The sequence below is a fragment of the Oratosquilla oratoria genome, chromosome 11 (assembly GCF_046742065.1).
Source record: "Oratosquilla oratoria isolate Oo_2021 chromosome 11, ASM4674206v1, whole genome shotgun sequence".
Classification (NCBI taxonomy): domain Eukaryota; kingdom Metazoa; phylum Arthropoda; class Malacostraca; order Stomatopoda; family Squillidae; genus Oratosquilla; species Oratosquilla oratoria.
The window spans coordinates 4,861,104-4,881,616 of record NC_134787.1 but is presented as its reverse complement, the minus strand read 5'-3'; the positions used below and the strand labels follow the sequence as shown (position 1 = coordinate 4,881,616).

The following is a 20,513-nucleotide window of genomic DNA, read 5'->3' as shown; positions in this document are numbered from 1 at the left end:
ATTGGTTACAAAATAGGACGAGGGAGTCATATGAGAGGTACAAAGAAAAGAAAAGAGAAGTAAAGCAAAAGGTAAAGGAGGCAAAGAGGAGAGCAGATGTGAAGTGGGGTAAGAGTATGACAGAAAATTTTGAAAATAATAAAAAGATGTTTTGGAAAGAAATTAAGAGAGGAAGAGGAGGCAAATCAAGTAGAGAAGAAAAGGTAAAAGGTGCAGATGGAGAGATGATAATGGAAGAGAAGGCAGTAAGGGGAAGATGGGCAGAATATTTTAGGGAGTTGCTAAATGTGAAGGAGGATAGGGAGGGAAAGATAGTTGCAGTGGGGAATGCTAAGAAAATGAGAGTGATGAGTGAGGAAAATGGAGGAGAAATAAGGAAGGATGAAGTGAAGGCAGTTGTTAAGATGATGAAAGCAGGTAAGGCACCTGGTCTGGATGGATGCCATGCAGAATGTCTAAAAAAAGGAGGTACAGTGATGGTGGACTGGCTGGTGAGGTTATTTAATGTTTGCTGGAGAGAGGGTAGAGTGCTGTAGGACTGGAGGGGTGCCATTTTACAAAGGAAAAGGGGACAAGTGTGAGTGTAGTAGTTTCAGAGGGATTAGCTTGTTAAGTGTAGTTGGGAAGGCTTATGGGAGGATCTTGATTGAGAGGATTAGGAGAGGAAGAGAGGGAGTAATTGGTGAGGAACAGTGTGGATTTAGGACGGATAGAGGTTGTGTAGATCAGATCTTTGTGGTAAGACAGATATGTGAGAAAGCTATAGGAAAGGGGAAGGATGTTTTTTGGGCTTTTATGGATTTGGAAAAGGCTTACGATAGGGTAGACAGAAAGGAACTGTGGGAGGTTATGCAGATATATGGGATAGGAGGAAAGCTTCTAGGAGCTGTCAAGAGTTTTTATGAGAGTAGAAGAGCTTGTGTCAGGATTAGAAATGGAGAGAGTGAGTGGTTCGAGGTAAAGGTGGGACTTCATCAAGGATGCATTATATCGCCCTGGCTGTTCAACTTATACATGGATGGGGTAGTGTGAGAGGTAAATGCAAGGGTAGTGGGTCAGGGATTGGAGATAGTGAAAGAAAATGGAGAAAAGTGGGAGGTGAGCCAGCTGTTGTTTGTGGACGACACTGCGCTTGTGGCAGGATTGGAGGAGGGATTGAGGAAGTTGGTGACAGAGTTTGGGAGAGCATATGATAGAAGAAAGCTAAAGGTAAATGTGGATAAAAGTAAAGTGATGAGATGTACAAGGGGTGAAAGTGGCAGTAGACTGGAAGGAAGTGGATAGTTTTAGAAACTTGGGTGCAAATGTGGCAGGAAAAGGTGGAGTGAAGGTAGAGGTAGAATGTAGATTGAGAGAAGCGAGTAAATGCCTTGGTGGATTGAGGAGTGTAATGAGGAATAGACATTTGGGAATGGATGCTAAGAGGAGACTGTATGAAGGAGTGATTGTGCCAACAGCATTGTATGGGGCAGAAACATGGAACATGAGAGAGGAAGAGAGAAGGAGTTTGAATGTGTTTGAGATGAGGTGTCTGAGAAGTATGATGGGGGTTACTAGGCTAGATAGAGTGAGAAATGAGGAGGAGAACGGGGGTGGAAAGGGAGTTGGGAGATAGGGTTGATGAAAGAGTAGTAGGATGGTTTGGACACATGGAAAGAATGAGTGAAGAAAGATTAGTAAAAGAGGTATGGAAGGCAGATGTGGAGGATGTGAACATGAGGGGACGTCCTAGGATGAGGTGGATGGATGGGGTGAAGGGGGCTTTGGGGAAGAGGGGAATGTCTGTTGAGGAAGGACGGGAGAGGACAGAAGACAGGGGTGAATGGAGAATGGTTGTATATGGATGATGTTGTGATGCATGAGGTGAAATGGGCGGGGGGATGGGGGTGAGGTAGTATGTGTGAGCAAAATTTGACGCAGCCCGAAGGGATTTCTCCCTGTCTTCTCCTTTTATGCATGGGGGGACGGAGAGGGGGGGTCGCCGATTTAATGAAGCGGCCTTGCTGTGGATGTGCTGTGTCTTGTGACACTGCTTCTGACCCAGGGCAGTAGACAGGGTGCAGGGATGACCCGTCATCTGGGAGGTGCTAAGATAAGAGGGAGGGTGGAGGGGTGTGGAGTGTATTCAGGGATGGAATGGGTGGGAATGATTTTATGCCTTTCCTTTTTTGGCTACCTCTCTTGTAAGGGGGAAAAAGCCTTGGTATATGTATGTATAAGTGAGAGAAAAGGGCAACTTTCAAACACACCTGGTAGTACATCAACTTGTACCTTGTAGACAACCTCCATAATGAAATTGTAAAATACAAAGGAAAATGCTTATTAAGATCATAAAAAGAAATATCACCATCACTAACTCAAAGTAAGCAAGTTGAAAAAAATATTCTTGGTATACTGTTGTATGTCAAATTTAAGTATTGACACAAATAGATATTTTTAGATTCTACAAACACTTCATGGATCTCGCTGACAATGAATAACTAGAGTCAAATTCAAAGCTGTCTTTGATCCATCACAAGAGAACAAGGTGAAAATGACCACATGTTTGAAAGATATGAAAAAATTCATTTTCTATAGATACATAAACTCCTGGAGTAGCTTAGATACCCAAGTTGGAACCATACTGAATTTAAAACAAGGTATAATAAACGGATAATAAGAGAAAGTATCACATAAGTATAGCACCCTTCCTGTACACTATAATTAAGTGGTCCTGGAGCTGCAGTGTCTACGTCGTGGGACAACCCCCCAACCCCAAGAGTTGGGGGCCAAACGGCGGCAACCAGCCCTGGCCACCGGCTCTACGCAGGTGGCACCGATCCCCAAGAGGAGCTACAACTGCATTGGGGAGTACCACAATCCTTTTTCTCAACATGCAATGTTACGTTTTTTCTACACCAAGGGGTGATTTTCCAGCGATCACCCCTCTTCTTCTACTTTTAGCCGGAGATGTAGAGAGCAATCCTGGGCCCACCACAAAATACACATGCCCAACATGCTCTAAACCCATTACTTCGAGCAGACAGACAAAGGGCTCAGTTCAGTGCAATATGTGCAAAAACTGGGCCCACCTCACTTGTACAACACTTGCTGACACAAACCAATACACAAACACTTGGACATGTTCTACCTGCCCTCCAGTAACCCCACTCCCACCTCCCCAACCACAGCCAACACCCTTACCCACTCCCAATTTCCCTTTGCCCTTAGCCCCAATCAGTACTCCCCTTCCTTTGTCCCCAATCTCTCCTTTCCCCCCCTCTAACCCAGATCCTATACCTTCCCCATTAACACCCCAACCTCAACCCCAAACGGCAACATACAACACATACAGAACACACAACATCAACATATTACAACACAACATTGACGGTATTAACACGAAAAACATGAACTCGAATGCTTTCTTAAACAACACAACATACACATTGCAATTATACAAGAAACAAAACTAAGACACTCACACAAAACACCATCATTTCATAATTACACCACCATCAGACAAGACCGGACCGACGGCAATGGCGGTGGACTCATCACCCTGATCCACCACTCCATCTGTTTTGTGGACACAAGTGCCACAACCAAAATTCTCCTCCCTACCACAGATAACACTACAGAAATCCAATCCATTCGAATCCGCACAGGCAACAAATCAACACGGACAATAGTTAACATGTACATTCCCCCCCAATCATCCCCCACAGTTCCAAACACCTTCAGGCCTCAATTTAGCCAACTAGCCTCAATCCCCAACCTGATCATGGGTGGTGACTTCAACGCCAAGTCGTCTGCCTGGTATGTCGACAACCCTGACACAGACAGAGGGCTTGATATACAGACTCAGTTTGACTCATTGACTATCATGAACAACACACATAATCATACACATATCCCACACCAAGTCCTCTACACTCCCTCCTCTCCTGATATCACCTTCTGCTCCCCCTGCCTAACCCCAACAACATCATGGAGAGTGGTCGGAACCCTTGGTTCTGACCACCTTCCAATCATCATCACCACCAAAACAAGATGCACCCCAGTTGGCCACAGACACACATACACCAATTACAAGAGAGCTAACTGGGAAGCTTTTACTGAAGAGACAGAACAACATTTTGAAACACTTAACAGTACACCAATCACAAACATAAACAATGCTGTGCACACTTTTAATACAATCATACAAAACACAGACAAGAGATACATCCCTAGAGTCAACAGAAAATCACACAACCCCAACTTCACACCAGAAATCCAAGGCCTCATCAGACAACGAGACACGCTTAAACACAATACCCCCACACCTATCCCTCAAAACATAGCAGACCAAATACAAACACTAAACACTGTGATTGCCAATAAAATACTCGAACAAAAAACACAAAATTGGCAAAACTTTATCAATACACTTGATCACAAAACAAACACCAGCAAATTGTACAAAACACTCAACAGCATTACACTATCCAACAGTAACACAACACGCTCTCACGCAGCAATAATCACAACAACAGACAATCTACCCTCAAACAGACAACAAGCAAACACACTCATAAATCATTTTGCACAGACAAGCCATCTCACTTCTCACCCTGACGACCGACGCACTATTCGATGTAAGAAAGACTTTCCCACACACTCAGACTATACACCCTTCATAGACAGTCAGACAAAACACATAATACATAATCTCAAGCACTCATCTGCCTGTGGCCCTGATAACATAAGTAACATCCACCTAAAACACATTGGACCACAAGGTATACACGCACTCACAAACATTGCAAACTACAGCTATTCACACAACACTATACCCGACATCTGGAAGCATGGTAAAATAATCACCATTCCAAAACCGAACAAAGACCCAACAATCCCAACATTGCACCGTCCAATCACACTTCTCTGCACCCCCTCTAAAGTCATTGAATGCCTAATACTTCAACTTGTCACACCACATATTCCCCTTGCTGACTCACAACACAGTTTTAGGCCACTACACTCCACAAACACTCTTCTGATAAACCTCACACAAAGAATTTTAGATGGCATCAATTCAGATAGGCCCCACCACAGAACACTTCTTATAACATTAGACATTAGTAAAGCTTTTGATGCTATCCCCCGCCACAACCTAACAAATAAAATATATAACACAGACATGCACAATAACACCAAAAGATGGCTGGCCAATTATCTGGCAGGTAGGAATGCTTATGTGTCATATAATGGCCAATCATCGCACATCAGAAACATTAAGAATGGAGTACCACTGGGTTCTGTTCTATCACCCACATGCATGACTTACCCACACCAGACAACTCCAGAAATACAAATCTCTTCCTACACGGACGACATAACAATCACATCCACACATCATAACACAGACAAAGCTCCAGAAATAATCCACCCATACCTTGATACACTCAACACATGGTTCATCACAAACAGACTCAAAATAGCTCCAACCAAATCTACAGCAACACTTCTCACCAACTGGACAAAAGAACACAAATACATACCTCATCTCTACATCAACAACACTCTAATACCACACACAAACACACCGAAAATTCTTGGTGTAACATACGATACCATGTCTTTCAAACAACACATCACAAACATAAAAAACAAATGCACACCTAGACTTAACGCACTTAAGTCAATCACTGGAACAACATTTGGACAAAACAAAGAAACTAATACAACAATATACAAACAATGCATACGCTCAGTGATGAATTATGCGAGTCCTGCATGGGCTCCTAATCTCAGTGAGACACACCACAACACCCTTCAAATCATACAAAACAAAGCCCTAAAAACAATTACAGGCTGCACAAATACAACACCTACAGACCATTTACACCATGAAACAAAAGTCCTCAAAGTCAAGGACCACCTTGACATGAGAGGCACACAAACACTTGCTGCAGCCACCACAAACACATCACACCCACTACACTACATAGCAGAACACCCACACACACCAAGAAACATTAAAACAACACCCAAAGACCTTTATCACACACAGATACTCTCTTCTCTTCCTCCACAACCACCAAATACCAGCCTCCGGAAACATATTCATAATCATATCACTCACCGTTCCATTAACACACTGAAAGACAACACACTGCTGCATGCCAGACCCCCTGATATCCACCCTTCTGAATCCTCTCTCCCACGAAAGGACAGAGTCCACCTGGCCAGACTGCAGTGCGGCCACCACCCAGCACTTCTTAGTTACCAGAAGAGGCTGGATGACCACATTGTGAACAGCTGCCCAGGATGTAACACTTCACCCCATACCATACAACACATAATGGAAGACACAGTCATGCACGCAAACAACACAACATACACTCTATAAAGGATTTGTGGGAAAACCCAGTTTCGGCTGTGGCCTTCCTTGGGGAGATGGGACTGCTTGGACAGACAGTCTAGGGAATGACAACAACAACAACAACTACAATTAAATAAATACAAGGAGACTAGAAAAAATTATGCAGTAATAGTATTTAAGCATCTCATAATTCCTTTATGAGTAGAGTTTTTACTTTAAAATAGGGGAATGATGGTTCTGATTTGTATTGGTCCTACAAGATATCAACTACTGACTGTAAGTAAACATGCAGTCAGTATTCCAGTACAAGGAATTTTTTCAGCTGTCAGAGAGAGAGAGAAGGAGGGAGGGAGAAAAGGGCAATTTTCAAACACACCTGGTAGTGCATCAGCTTATACCTTGTAGACAAACTACATATTGAAAATATAAAATACAAAGGAAAATACATGTTAAGATCATAAAAAGTAATATCAGCATCGCTAACTCAAAGTAAGCAACTTGAAAAAATTATTCTTGGTGTACTTCTGTATGTCAATTATGTCCTTTACTGAAATAAAATAAGTATTGACACATAAAGATCGTTTTAGATTCTACAAATGCTTCATGTATCTCACTGATAATGAATAACTTGAGTAAAATTCAAAGCTGTCTTTGATCCATCTTTGTGGGTTCTTGGTGTAGTGAGATTCTTCTTCCTTTTTCTTCCTCCTCTACTTCTCATTCTTTTTCTACTTTTTTCTTCTACATCTTTTTCCTCTTCTTCAAATATTTTTTCTCATCTTAATTTGTAATATGCGGTAAGGTCCATGGCTTAGATACAGATATGAAAACAATTTTCATTTATTCATTTTTCCATTTTTGACAGGAGCTATTGGCTTAATTGCAAACAAGATCAGTATAAGGACCTCCCAATTTGTGGAAAGCAACAAGACCTATGAAGTGATGGTCATGGCTCAGAAGAAAGATCGCTATGCCCTTGCCAGTCTTAACATCAACCTTGTCACCTACAAGCCTCCTATTCCCAAAATTCAGTAAGTTTTGAACACATTCCTCATTCTCATGGGGTAAGTGTTACTACCTTTTCTGTAGTCACAATCTTTTTATTTAAAAGAGTGTGAACAAATACTGTTCAGTGCAACTGACTTTCCACAAAAAAATACACCAATAAACTGTGTTTAAGCTGAGCATGGAAGATATTTAACTTTGCTAGATATTTACATTATACAACCCATTATAGGTATATTTATGCACACACACATATATGATATATATATATATATATATATATATATACACACACACTCATGCATCGATTTAACGGACTAAAAGGGGGGAACACCAGTCCGATATACCCGATTGTCCAAAGTTTCCGATACTACTGTATTTCAACGATTACGTTACGAAAAAATGAGGAATGAATACAGTACGGTACTTTTACTTAAGCATACTATCCAATCTGTTAGTGTAAATACCTGGGATCTGGCCCAAAATTTTCACCCCAAGAGTACCAAGTCCAAAATTTTCATCAACCGAATACTTCAGCGAATATTGGGTAAGTTGTTCCTTTTGTTTACGAATATCAGACACAGTTTGTTTCTTTACTCCATATCCTCTTCCATACGGTGCTGCCTACGTAGGTGGCATGAGGAGCAAGTGCATAGGCGAGGCTGCCATATCGGCGTCTTGATTATATTTATTGTAGTTGCCCCTGTGTAACGACATACTCTCTAAACTGTCTTCATCACATTTTCTATGGTTATCAAAATTCACGGGTGAAAGAGAAAACGATCGATATAAGCAGTGACTATTTGTTATGATGCGAGTATTATGACGCAACATCATACGTCTGGCAGCTAATGCTGCCCGCGAGATTTTAGCCCGGAGTGAAGTGGATATTCATCACACACCTGCTTCACCGACACTCCACTTTCCAACTTTTTAATCAACTCAAGCTTCTTTGATACTGTTAAATTGACTCTTCCTCTTTTCTACAGGATGTACAGGTGCCATGGTTAAAAAAACTGTTGAATTATTTCACAAACAACACACAAAACAGGGCCAATAAGGTCAAAAAACACGGACCAAACAGCTCCACGTGTTCCGGCACAGTTGTAAACAAAGCGACCATAGGTTATCTGGCGGTCAACTGCGGAAACATCGGACCGCGTCCGGTCGCTCCGAACGATCCAGAAGCTACAGATTTTGTCCGTTGCATCCGAAATCCGTTAAAGTGAGGTCCATTAAATCGAGGTATGGGTATATATATATATATATATACAGGTAAACGTCGACTTACGATGGCATTAGGTTTCGTTAGAGCCATCGTAAGACGATTTCATCGTAAGTCGATCCCCAATTTGTGTATCACACTGTTCCGTGGTCACTGTACCTAGCCTACCTGTATATTAACCACCAGAGATACTGAATATAGCCTATTAAACATGTACAGTAGTTTATTTAATTATTTTTATCCTTTTTACCATATTCAAACACTATAATATGTATTTTCAGTACGGAACTTAAATCTCGTGGGCAGCAGCCAGTGCCACCGGACGACGTGTCGTAATAATAATCGCATCATAAAATATAGTCACCGCTTATATCGATCGTTCTCTCTTTCACCCGCGAATTTTGAAAACCACAGAGAATGGGATTCAGGGCACATTTGAGAGAATGTAAAAACACAGGGGCGACTACAATAAATATAATCAAGACGCCGATATGGCAGGGTCGCGAATCCACTTGCTACTCATGACGCCTACGTGTGCGGCACCGTATGGAAGGGGTTAAATATATATCGTCGTCGTCATCGTAAAGTCGAAAAATCGTAAGTCGCGGCCATCGTAAGTCGACGTTTACCTGTATATGTATATATATAATTATGTATATATATATATATATATATACATATACATATACATATACATATACATATATTTACATAGTTGTATTTACCTAGTTGTATTATACAGGAAAGGAGCTATGCTTGTGGTGACCGGTCTTTGTATCTTTCAGCATCAAGTTTTTCCTTAAAATCTTGAATAGTGTTTGCACACACTTTTTCTTTCTCTAATTTGTTCCAGGTATCTATCACTCTGTGAGGGAAGCTATTCTTTTCCAGATCTCTTCGGTAATTATCTTTTTTGAGTTTCTTTTTGTGTCCTCTTGTTTTTCTATTGTCCCATTTCAATAAATCATTCTTATCTAAGATTTCCATTCCTTTCATAATTCTATAGATAGTTAGTAGGTCTCCTCTTTCCCTTCTTTGTTCCAGAGTTGGTAATTCTAATTTGGACAGCCTTTGTTCATATGTCATTTTGGAAAGAGTTGGTGCCAGTTTTGTTGTTGCTCTTTGTATTCTTTCTAATTTTTTTATATTCTTTTTGGTACTGGGTGTCCATAGTGTTGCTGCATACTCAAGTTTTGGTCTTATTAGTGTAGTTAAATTTTTTTTTATCATTTCCTCATCCAAATAGACAAATGCCACTTTTATTGATCTCGACAGATTGTATGTTTCTCTGACTATTTTAATAATACGTTTGTCTGGTGTCATGTCTTTGCTGATCATCACTCCAAGGTCTTTTTCTGAGTTTATGTTTTTGATCCCTTCTTCACCAATTTTATAATCTCTTGATATTCTGTTTTTACTTTTTCCAAATTCCATTATATTACATTTCTTGATATTGAATTTCACTTCCCACTTTTGAGTACATTTCCAGATCTTGTCCAAGTCTTGTTGTAATGAGTTGCAATCCTCCTCCGTTCTTACTTTCTTCAGTATTTTTGCATCGTCTGCAAAGAAATTCATATAACACTCTACTCCTTCATCCATGTCATTTATGTATATGGCAAACATGATCGGGGCTAATACTGATCCCTGCAGGACACCATCTTTTCATTTCTTCCCAATTTGAGAATTTATCTCTAATTACTACTCTCATTTTCCTCCCAGTCAGGAAGTTTTTCATCCACTCCAATAATTTTCCTCTGATGCCACCTATTGACTCTAATTTCCTTGTTAGTTTCTTGTGTGGTTCCTTATCAAATGCCTTTTGTAGGTCCAGAAAGGCACAGTCTGCCCAACCATCTCTCTCTTGTATTATGTCTATTAGTCCTGAGTAGAAGCAGATCAAGTTTGTTGTACATGATCTTCCTTGTCTAAATCCAAATTGATTTGGATTCAGTATATTTTTTTCTTCCAAATGTTTAACTCATCTATTTTTGATGACCTTTTCACAAATTTTTGCTACTGTGCTTGTCAGGAAAACCTGTCTGTAATTTGATGGATCTTCCTTGTTTCCTCCCTTATGAATCGGTACAATATTTGCCTTATTCCAGTCCTGTGGCACCTTTCCTTCTTGAAGTGAGAATTTAATTATATTTTATATGTTAATTCCTCCATGCATTCTTTCAATATCCAATTTGCAATTCCATCTGGACCATGTGATTTTCTGACATGAACAGTTTTGTTTTGGTTGCTGATTTCCTTCTGTTTTACAATTATTTCTTTCACTGAGGGGGAAATATCTCTCTCTGTTACCTAGTTGTTTACCTAGTTATACTATACAGGAAGGGAGCTATGCTCGTGGTGACCTGTCTTTGTATCTTTCAGCATCAAGTTTTTTCTTAAAATCTTGAATAGTGTTTGCACACACTGTTTCTTTATCTAAATTATTCCAGGTATCCAGTACTCTATGTGGGAAGCTATTTTTTTTTTCAGATCTCTTCTATAGTTATCCTTTTTGAGTTTCTTTTTGTGTCCTCTTGTTTTTCCATTGTCCCATTTTAATAAATCATCCCTATCTAGGATTTCCATTCCTTTCATGATTCTATAAATAGTCAGCAGATCTCCTCTTTCTCTTCTTTGTTCCAGAGTTGGTAGTTCCAGTTTGGACAATCTTTGTATGTTAATTTGGAGAGAGTTGGTGCCAACTTTGTCGTTGCTCTTTGTATTCTTTCTAATTTCTTTATATTTTTTTAGTACTGGGTGTCCATAGTGCTGCTGTGTACTACTCCAGCTTTGGTTTTATTAGTGTAACTAATATATTTTTAATCATCTCCTCATCCAAGTAGTCAGATGCCACTTTCATTGACCTTAATAGGTTGAAGGTTTCTTTGACTATTTTATTGATATGTCTTCCTTCCTTACTCCAAGGTCTCCTTCTGAGTTCACTTGTTTTACTTCCTCTTCACCAATTTTATAATTTCTTGATATTCTATTTTTACTTTTTCCAAACTCCATTATACTACACTTCTTGATATTGAAGTTTACTTCCCACTTTTGAGTCCATTTCCAGATTTTGTCTAGGTCTAACTGTAATGATTCACAATCCTCCTCTGTTCTTACTTTCTTTAGTATTTTTGCATCATCTGTGAAGAAATTCATATAACCCTCCACTCCTTCATACATGTCATTTTATATAAAGCAGCCATGATTGGAGCCAATACCGAGCCTTGCGGGACACCACTTATCATTTCTTTCCAATTCAAGTATTTATCTCTAATTACTACCCTCATTTTTCTCCTAGTCAGGAAGTCTTCCAACCATTCCAATAATTTTCCTTTGATGCCACCTATTGATTCTATTTTTCTTCTTAGTTTCTTGTGTGTATTTACCTAATTGTAGTACAGTCACTATCCGAGTTACGACGTACAGTGAGTCCTCCTTATACGGTAATTCTTTATCCGGTAAATTCACAGTTACAGTATTTGGTAATTACTACCCTTGATTCTATTTACAGTAAGAAAAATTCACAGATACGAGATATTTTGAAGAGGAAAGAGCAGGGAGAAGGTACGTCTGCCATATCCTATTATTACATGTTATAATGGGTTCGGTATACGGTAATTTCAATTTGCGGTAAGGTTTTCAGGAATGCATATGTACCGTATAACAAGGACTTACTGTACATGAGTTACGACCACCCGTACTTATGGCCACGTCAAGCAGATGCCCTTTATGAGTTTGCTATATATGTCTGGCAGCACAGCGCATAAGATAATTGTGACAGCCTGGCATTGCATACGACAGTTATGGCAGAGATGGAAAAGTTGCTATACATGTGGTTAGAAGGTAATAGGCAAAGAAATGTGAAAGTGATGTTGCAAGTAGTGCAAAGGTTTGAAGTTAATATCGCATGTTGAAAGATTGGGCAGGTGAAGAATATGCTTCACATGAATTCATAGTATATACAGTATATACAGTACCTGTATATGTATATATACTGAAATACAGTACAGTACTAAAACATTAAAAAACTAAGAAAAATTATAAAAATGAAACTAAAAGGCATAAAATTGGTAAATAAACAGTAAAAAGCTTGTATATAATAGTATTCAATAGAAAAAGTTACTTAAAAATGCAACAGATTTATATCATGTATTCTAGAGTATAACCCTCATGTCGGCCATTTTGAATGGGATCCAACTTATGGCCAGTCCGACTTACGACTGGTTGGTCGGAACTGATCTTGGTCGTAACTCAGATAGTGACTGTATATAGGAAAGGAGCAATGGTTATTGGGTCCAGTCTACTATTCTCTAATTTTCTAACATGCCTAGACTCAAATTCATGTACGGTTCTAACTTAATCCATATCTTTGATTTCCAATTATCATATTCAGATTTGAACTCTTGTATTGTTTGAGCTTGAGCTGTATCACCTACTAAGCTATTCTACATATTTATACATCTGTATGGGAAACTATTTCTTCACATCCTTTCAACATGTGGTGTTTCTTAATTTACTTCCATTACCTCTTGAAGCCCTCCCATCTTTAATCAGATCTTTTCTATCAATGCAATCTATCCTTTAGTGACCTGAACACTATTATCATATTGCCTCTTTCTCTTCACCCAAAATGGCTTGACAAAGAAACTGAAAAAAGTATTGCTAAAAAGAGACAGGCCTATAAGAAATACTAGTGCTCAGGTGCACCTAATGACTATCAAAGTTATGTATTAATAGAGAGAGTTAAGACAATAAAAAAATGAAAGCAAAAATATGAAATTCATATTGCTGATAAATCCAAAGAGAATCCCAAAGAACTCTATAGTTACATTAGAGATAAAAAGGTTATTAGGAATCACATTGGCCCACTATTATCTGCTGATGGTCAACTTGAATATTCAAATGAAGGAATGTGTGATATTTTAAACAACTATTTTAGCTCAGTATTTGTAAATGAAACTCCTCAAAGTGAACTCTAAACTGAAATTTGTGAAAAGTCTAGCATGAACTTACTATGATAAATACAACAAAAGAAAAAATTAAAAAGTGTAAAGAAAAACTCAAAGTTAGTAAAACACCAGGGCCCGATGGTTGGCATCCAAAAATCTTAAAGGAAATGAAAAATAAGATAATTTTTCTCTTAGAAATTATTTTCAAGAAATCCATGATATCTGGAGATGTCCCAAGAGAATGGAAGCTACCTAACATTACTCCCATATTCAAAAAAGGTGCCAAAAAGAAACCAAATAGCTACAGACCTATAAGTTTTACTTCAATCATAGGAAAAAAGATGGAAACTATCATCAGAGATGCTATCAAACATCATTTAGAAAGTAACTGTTTGATAAACGATAGCCAGCATGGATTCAGACAGAAATGTTTTTGCGTGACTTACTCAAATTTTACAACACAGTACAGTAAGTCCTTGTCACCACAAATTGAAATTACTGTATACCGAACCCATTATAACATGTAATAATAGGATATGTGTTCCAGCACGTCGAAAGTCACCCCTACAGACATGAAAATACATGAAAATAGTCACATAAGAAAATGTAAAGTACAACCACTCCTCGTTTGATGAAGACAATTGGGACAAGCGTCGCCGTCGTTAACCGAATTGGTCGTTAAGCGAAAGTGTATACATATACGTACATGTACAATGTCCAGCAATACATGTACCTTTATTTTCGTGTATTTTCCCTCTTTTATACAGTGGTTAGGTTCCTATAATTACCGTGTATGACCAAATCCGCGTATGCTGACATTCCATATTAAATACCGGGGTGTTTTTTTTTTTTTTTTTTTTTTTTTTTTTTTTTAACCATGGGCGAAATATAGCAATAGAAAATTAATTATTAATTTTGTAAATTAAAATGTATCAACGTAATATGCAATTTTGTGGGCGGAAATGAAAATAAAAAAATACCTTGCTACAAGCAAATATGCTAATGAACGAAGCCGGTAGCATAGGATCGGGACGCCATCTTGTCGTCTGTCCATTGACGGTCTTGGTACTTCCTACAGTACCTCGCCAGGTTTATTTTCTTGTAGGAATGTTATGGAGCGGAGATACATGCATTCCTTCAAGCTGCAAGAATTTTGTATAAGCCCGCCAACATCTCTCACGACGACGACAACGAGGACGATCCGGATGACATTTAATTTGCAGGTAATGATTTATTAAACACAGGTTAGGTTAGTTTAGTTTAGGTTAGACTAATTTATCATCCTTTCATTTCTTCGACGTCGGCATCTATCATAACAAACATGGCGTACCATTTGTCCGACACAACTTCGTTACTTACGAAATCTGTTTTAGTACCTTTTTTATTTTTCTATTCCCGCTCACAAAATTGCATATTACGTCGATACATTATAATTTACAAAATTAATAATTAATTTTCTATTGCTATATTGCGCCCATGGTCGAAACTAAAAATTTACCCGTACTGGTATATACTGTACCCCAGGTAGTTTTTGCAGCTTGCAGGATGGTAATATAGACCTAAGCTTCAGAACACTTTACCTCACAGCTAATGTCCACTGTACAAGTTCATTTATAACATCATACAAATTTGCCTCAGCCAACTTATCGTACACAACGTCGTAACTTCGGGGAGATTTACGTTAAATGAATATTGGTCCGTCATAAAGCCCGTCGTAACTCCGCGTTGTCGTTAACCAAGTAGGTCATTAAACGAGGAGTGGTTGTACTGCACAAAAGAAATAAACAAAAAAAAATTTTATTTACCTTTCACTTGCCACGTATTCTATCAGATGATGTCCCTCCCGAGGATAAGGGACAGTAGGGATCTCAGCCTTTACTCATCTTTTGCTGAGTGGGCAGACGAAGATGAGAGTGAGGCAGGAGGTTGAAAACCCTCAAACACTTCGTTGTCTGCACTGTCGGAAGCAGAGTTGGAAGGGCCAGCTCTAGCAGGGTCGGCACGTTTGACTGGTTTGAAGAGAGAAGATGTGAAGGAAGGACCAGCTGTAGAACTGTCAGCATCAGATGTGGAAGGGCCAGCTGTAGCAGGGTTGGCAGGTGTGACAGGGACAGCAGGTCTGACTGGCTTGAAGAATGAGTAGATGGAGGACTGTTTGGCATTTTTTATTTTTTCATCATAGATTTCTTGATAATTTTTGACACTTTTCTCTATGTCATGAGCCACTTTGCTACTTCTGGTTAGGATTTGGGTCACATTCCTTCAGGGTTTCCAGGGCTTTTTCGATACTTACAAGACATTCTCTAAAAGTTTTGATGTCTGTAAGGATTTAACTTGTGTTCAAAGGGAAACACAGGAAGAGACTGATTGTTGTGGTGGCCACATGGCGTGGTGGTGCTTCGGTACGATGTAAACAAAACAAGAGCGGATACCATATCTGTGAATTTTTCTTACCGTAAATAGAATCGAGGGTAGTAATTACCAAATACCGTAACTGTGAATTTACTGGATAAAGAATTACCATATAAGGAGGACTCACTGTATAACAAAACTTGAAAGAGTACAAAGAGCTATTACGAAACTGGCACCAACGCTCTCAGAACTATCATACGAGGAGAGGCTGGCAAAAGTTGAGCTACAGACATTAGAGCAAAGAGAGAGAGACTTGATAACTATAGAATCACGAAAGGCATGAAAATTGTTGATAGAGATGATCTAATAAAATGGGATGGTAGAGATACAAGAAGACACGGAAAAAATATAAAAAAGGCAATTATAGAAGAGACCTGAAAAAGAACAGCTTTCCCCACAGGATAATAGATGTTTGGAACAAGGTAGATGAAAATGTGGTGTGTGCAAAAACGATACACGAATTTAAAAACAGTCTAGGTGATATGAGATATGAAAACGGGTTACCACGAGCATAGCTCCCCTTCCCATAAAATACAACTAGGTAAATATATATACATATATTTATATATATACATTATATATATATATATATATGTACATTATATATATATATATATATATATATATATGTATATATATATATATATATATATATGGATCTAATGATGCAATCTAATGATGATGACCTCATCTGTTCTGGCAGCATCCAAGGGACTTTATTTGGCCCTGAACAGTGAAAGGATTAAACTATTTCAATATCTGTATTAATTTCTAAGATTTGTTTAGGCTTCTGCTTTATGATTTTTCAGTTGTGTAGTAATGAAGTCACATGATTGAAGCTCATTGTCACATATTGCTACTTATTGAAGTTGAACTTCCCCACAGATGTGCAGATGAAGGGCTGTGTCGTCCCACCTTTGAGGGTATCCTCATCAGCCCCTCCTTGCGCCTCGCCCTGCGTAGCACCTGTATAGCTGAGTGTGCAGACAATATGACCATCACTTGGAGGCTCACTGACTCTCAGGGGCAACTCATCACAAGCTTAGAGGAGGAGACCCTCACTCCTATAATTGAGGTCTCCCTAAATAGCACCTCTACTACGGAACTTCCCAGTTTAGGAAACATGACCACTCTGAGTGGACTTCGTCTGAATTACTTTCCAGAAATCCTGACCACCATAGATGGCTACACTGTAACAGAAGAAAGTTTTGAGGAAAACCTGTCCCTCTCAAGTACTGTTGAGATGATTTCCTACATGGACATGGTCAAGTCTTCCATGACCTCTTCCACCTCTGGGAACCTGACTGCCAGTGAGTAGAACCTATTTTTCTTTGTCACCCCTCTAGATACTTATATGGCCCTCACCCCATGTCAGATCTCTGACAATAAAAATCAACAAGAAAATAAAACCACTATCACCAATTTGCAAGCCAATTTTTATTTATAGGCTCTATGTCCTTACATAAGGGAATGGAGAGGGGAAGGGGTTCCCTATCAGTGAATTAGCCTAGCTGTGGATGCACTGTGTCTTACTGCATTACTCTTGACCTAGAGGAGTAAATGGGTGGGAGTGGCTACCTCCCTTATATGAGGAATAAAGCCCTTGGTATATAGATAGATATATGTTGATAAAAAAAACCTGCAGTAGGTTGGTTTAAGCAGGTAATAGATTTCAAGAATTCTGATTCATGATATCCTGACATAGTTTATAATAAACTAACCTGATTTGTAATTACCTACCTAGTGGGCTGTAGGTCTCCTGAAAGAGAGAACTAGGACAGCAGACTGACTGATCGAATCCAGCCTAGTGTATCCAACCTATTATAAGCTAAATATTACAAATGACTCAGAGTAGGCTATAGGATACAAAATTCAATAAACAGATTTGTCTATTTTTGCTTGTATATCTATTCTAGGTCATAATTTAATTGTTACAGTTGTTCCCTTTCTTGTTCTAATATATACATGTATATATATATATATATATATATATATATATATATATATATATATATATATATATATATGTATATATATATATATATATTTATATATATATTTATTTATATTGTCTCACTTGATTAGAGAGGTTAATTTAGGTGTGAAATTTGGGAGCATTTTGTTCCTGTAGGAGCTTGAAATTTATTTCTTACTTGAATTTAGTAAGGTGTTTATGACATTCTCTGTTGGATATTCTATGTATGAATACTGAGTTAATTTTTTTATGTAAATCTTCTATTCTAGGTCATAATTTAATTGCTACAGTTGTTCCCTTTCTTGTTCTAATATATACATGTATATATATATATATATATATATATATATATATATATATATATATATATATATATATATATATATATATATATATATATATATATATATATGTATATATATATATATATATATATTTATTTATATTGTCTCACTTGATTAGAGAGGTTAATTTAGGTGTGAAATTTGGGAGCATTTTGTTCCTGTAGCAGCTTGAAATTTATTTCTTACTTGAATTTAGTAAGGTGTTTATGACATTTTCTGTTGGATATTCTATGTATGAATACTGAGTTATGTTAATTTTTTTATGTAAATCTTCATTACTTCTTGTAATAGCAATTTTGCTTTGTTGTAGATCATTTATGACTTTTTATGGGTAGGTTTTATTGTTTTGTAAGTTGTATAGTTATCTTTATCAGAAAAGAGGTTGGAGAGGTCATGAGTTGTTTCCCACACTGTTGTTGATGTTGCCTAGACTGTCTGGCCAAGCAGTACCATCTCCCTAAGGAACACCACAGGTGGAATGGGGTTTTCCCACAAATTCCTCATAGAGTGTATATTGTATTGTTGGTGTGTAATTGTTTCCAATGCAATCATCCATAAAGTGTTGTATCGTAGGGGGAGAAGTGTTACATCCTGGAGAATTGTCTGCAATGCTGTCACTCAGCCTCCTCTGGTAGCTTAGAAAGGATGGATGGTGGACACATTACAGTTTGGCCTGGTGGATACTGTCCTCTCAAGGAAGAGAGTATTCATAGGGATGGATGTCATGGGGTCTGGCATGCAGCGGTGTGTAGTCTCTCATTTTGTTGATAGAGCAGTGAGTGATATGATTATGAAGGCTAGTGTCTGTTGGTTGTGGAGGAAGAGAAGATAGTATTTGTGTGCAATATAGGTACTTGGGTGTTGTTTTGATATTTTGTGTGTGTGGGTGGTCAACTATGTATTTACCTAGTTTACCTAGTTGTATTTTATGGGACGGGAGGTATGCTCGTTGTGACCCATTTTCGTATCTCTCCACGTCCAGTTTAGTTTTGAACTCGTGCATGGTTCTGGCATTCACTGTTTCACTTTTCAACCCATTCAAGACATTTATCACTCTGTGCGGGGAAACTGTTCTTTTTCAGGTCTCTTCTGTAACTGTCTTTCTTTAATTTCTTTGTGTGTCCTCTTGTTTCTCTCTTGTCCTATTTTAGTAGGTCATCTCTATCGAGAATTGCCATCCCTTTCATAATTCTGAATATAGTCAATAAGTCGCCTCTTTCCCTTCTCTGCTCTAATGTTGACAGCTGTAATTTCTCCAATCTTTGTTCATATGTCAAATGTGATAGTGTGGGTGCCATCTTTGTCACCACTCTTTGGATTCTTTCTAACTTCCTTGTGTTTTTCTTTGTGCTAGGTGCCCACATTGACATAGCATATTCTAACTTTGGTCCTATCACTGTAACAATTAATTTCCTAACCATCTCCTCATCCATGTAGTTGAAGGCCACTTTCATTGATCTTAATAAATTGTAGGTCTCTCCAAATAACTTGTTTACATGTCGGGAGTCAAATCACTTGAGATGATTACTCCTAAGTCCCTTTCTGAGTTTACTTTCTTTACTGCTTTGTTTCCCATCATATATTTTCCTAAAATTCTATTTTTGCCTTTTCCAAATTCCATTATGCTACATTTCTTGATGTTGAAATTAATCTCGTGTTTCTGGCTCCATTTCCATACTTTATGCAGGTCATCTTGTAGCGATCCACAATCTTCCTCTGTTTTCACTCTCTTGAGTAATTTAGCATTGTCAGCAAAAAAATTCATATAACAATTTACTCCTTCATCCATATCATCTATGTATATGGCAAACATTAAGGGAGCCAAAACAGACTCTTGTGGGACGCCACTTTTTATGTCTTCCCATTTCGAATTTCTGTCTCTAAGTACCACTCTCATTTTTCTCCCAGTTAAGAAGTTCTTTATACATTCCAACAGTTTGCCTTGAATTCCTCCTTTTTTTCAATTTTGCTTATTAATTTTTTGTGTGGTACCTCGTCAAAAGCTTTCTGCAAATCCAGGAAAGTGCAGTCTGCCCATCCATCTCTTTCTTGTATTATTTTAATTTGTCTTGAATAAAAGCAGATTAGATTTGTGGTGCACGATCTTCCACTTCTAAAACCAAATTGTTTGGGGTTTATTATTTTTTTTTCTTTATCAAATGGCTTTTGTAATTCCAGGAAAGCACAGGCTGCCCATTCATCCCTTTCTTGTATTATATCTATTAACCTCGAATAGAAAGATTGGTGTTATGTA

At 38.2% G+C, this 20,513-nt stretch overlaps 1 protein-coding gene across 1 annotated transcript in view; it reads left to right on the top strand.

Annotated features, from left to right (window-relative positions):
- Positions 1 to 20,513, top strand: part of LOC143029932 (polycystin-1-like protein 2) — a 183,232-nt gene that overhangs the window by 11,124 nt on the left and 151,595 nt on the right. Inside the window, exons 3-4 of the mRNA XM_076193143.1 lie at positions 7,215 to 7,380; positions 16,826 to 17,250. Of these exons, the coding sequence (XP_076049258.1) occupies positions 7,215 to 7,380; positions 16,826 to 17,250 (591 nt within the window). The remainder of the gene's footprint in view (positions 1 to 7,214; positions 7,381 to 16,825; positions 17,251 to 20,513) is intronic.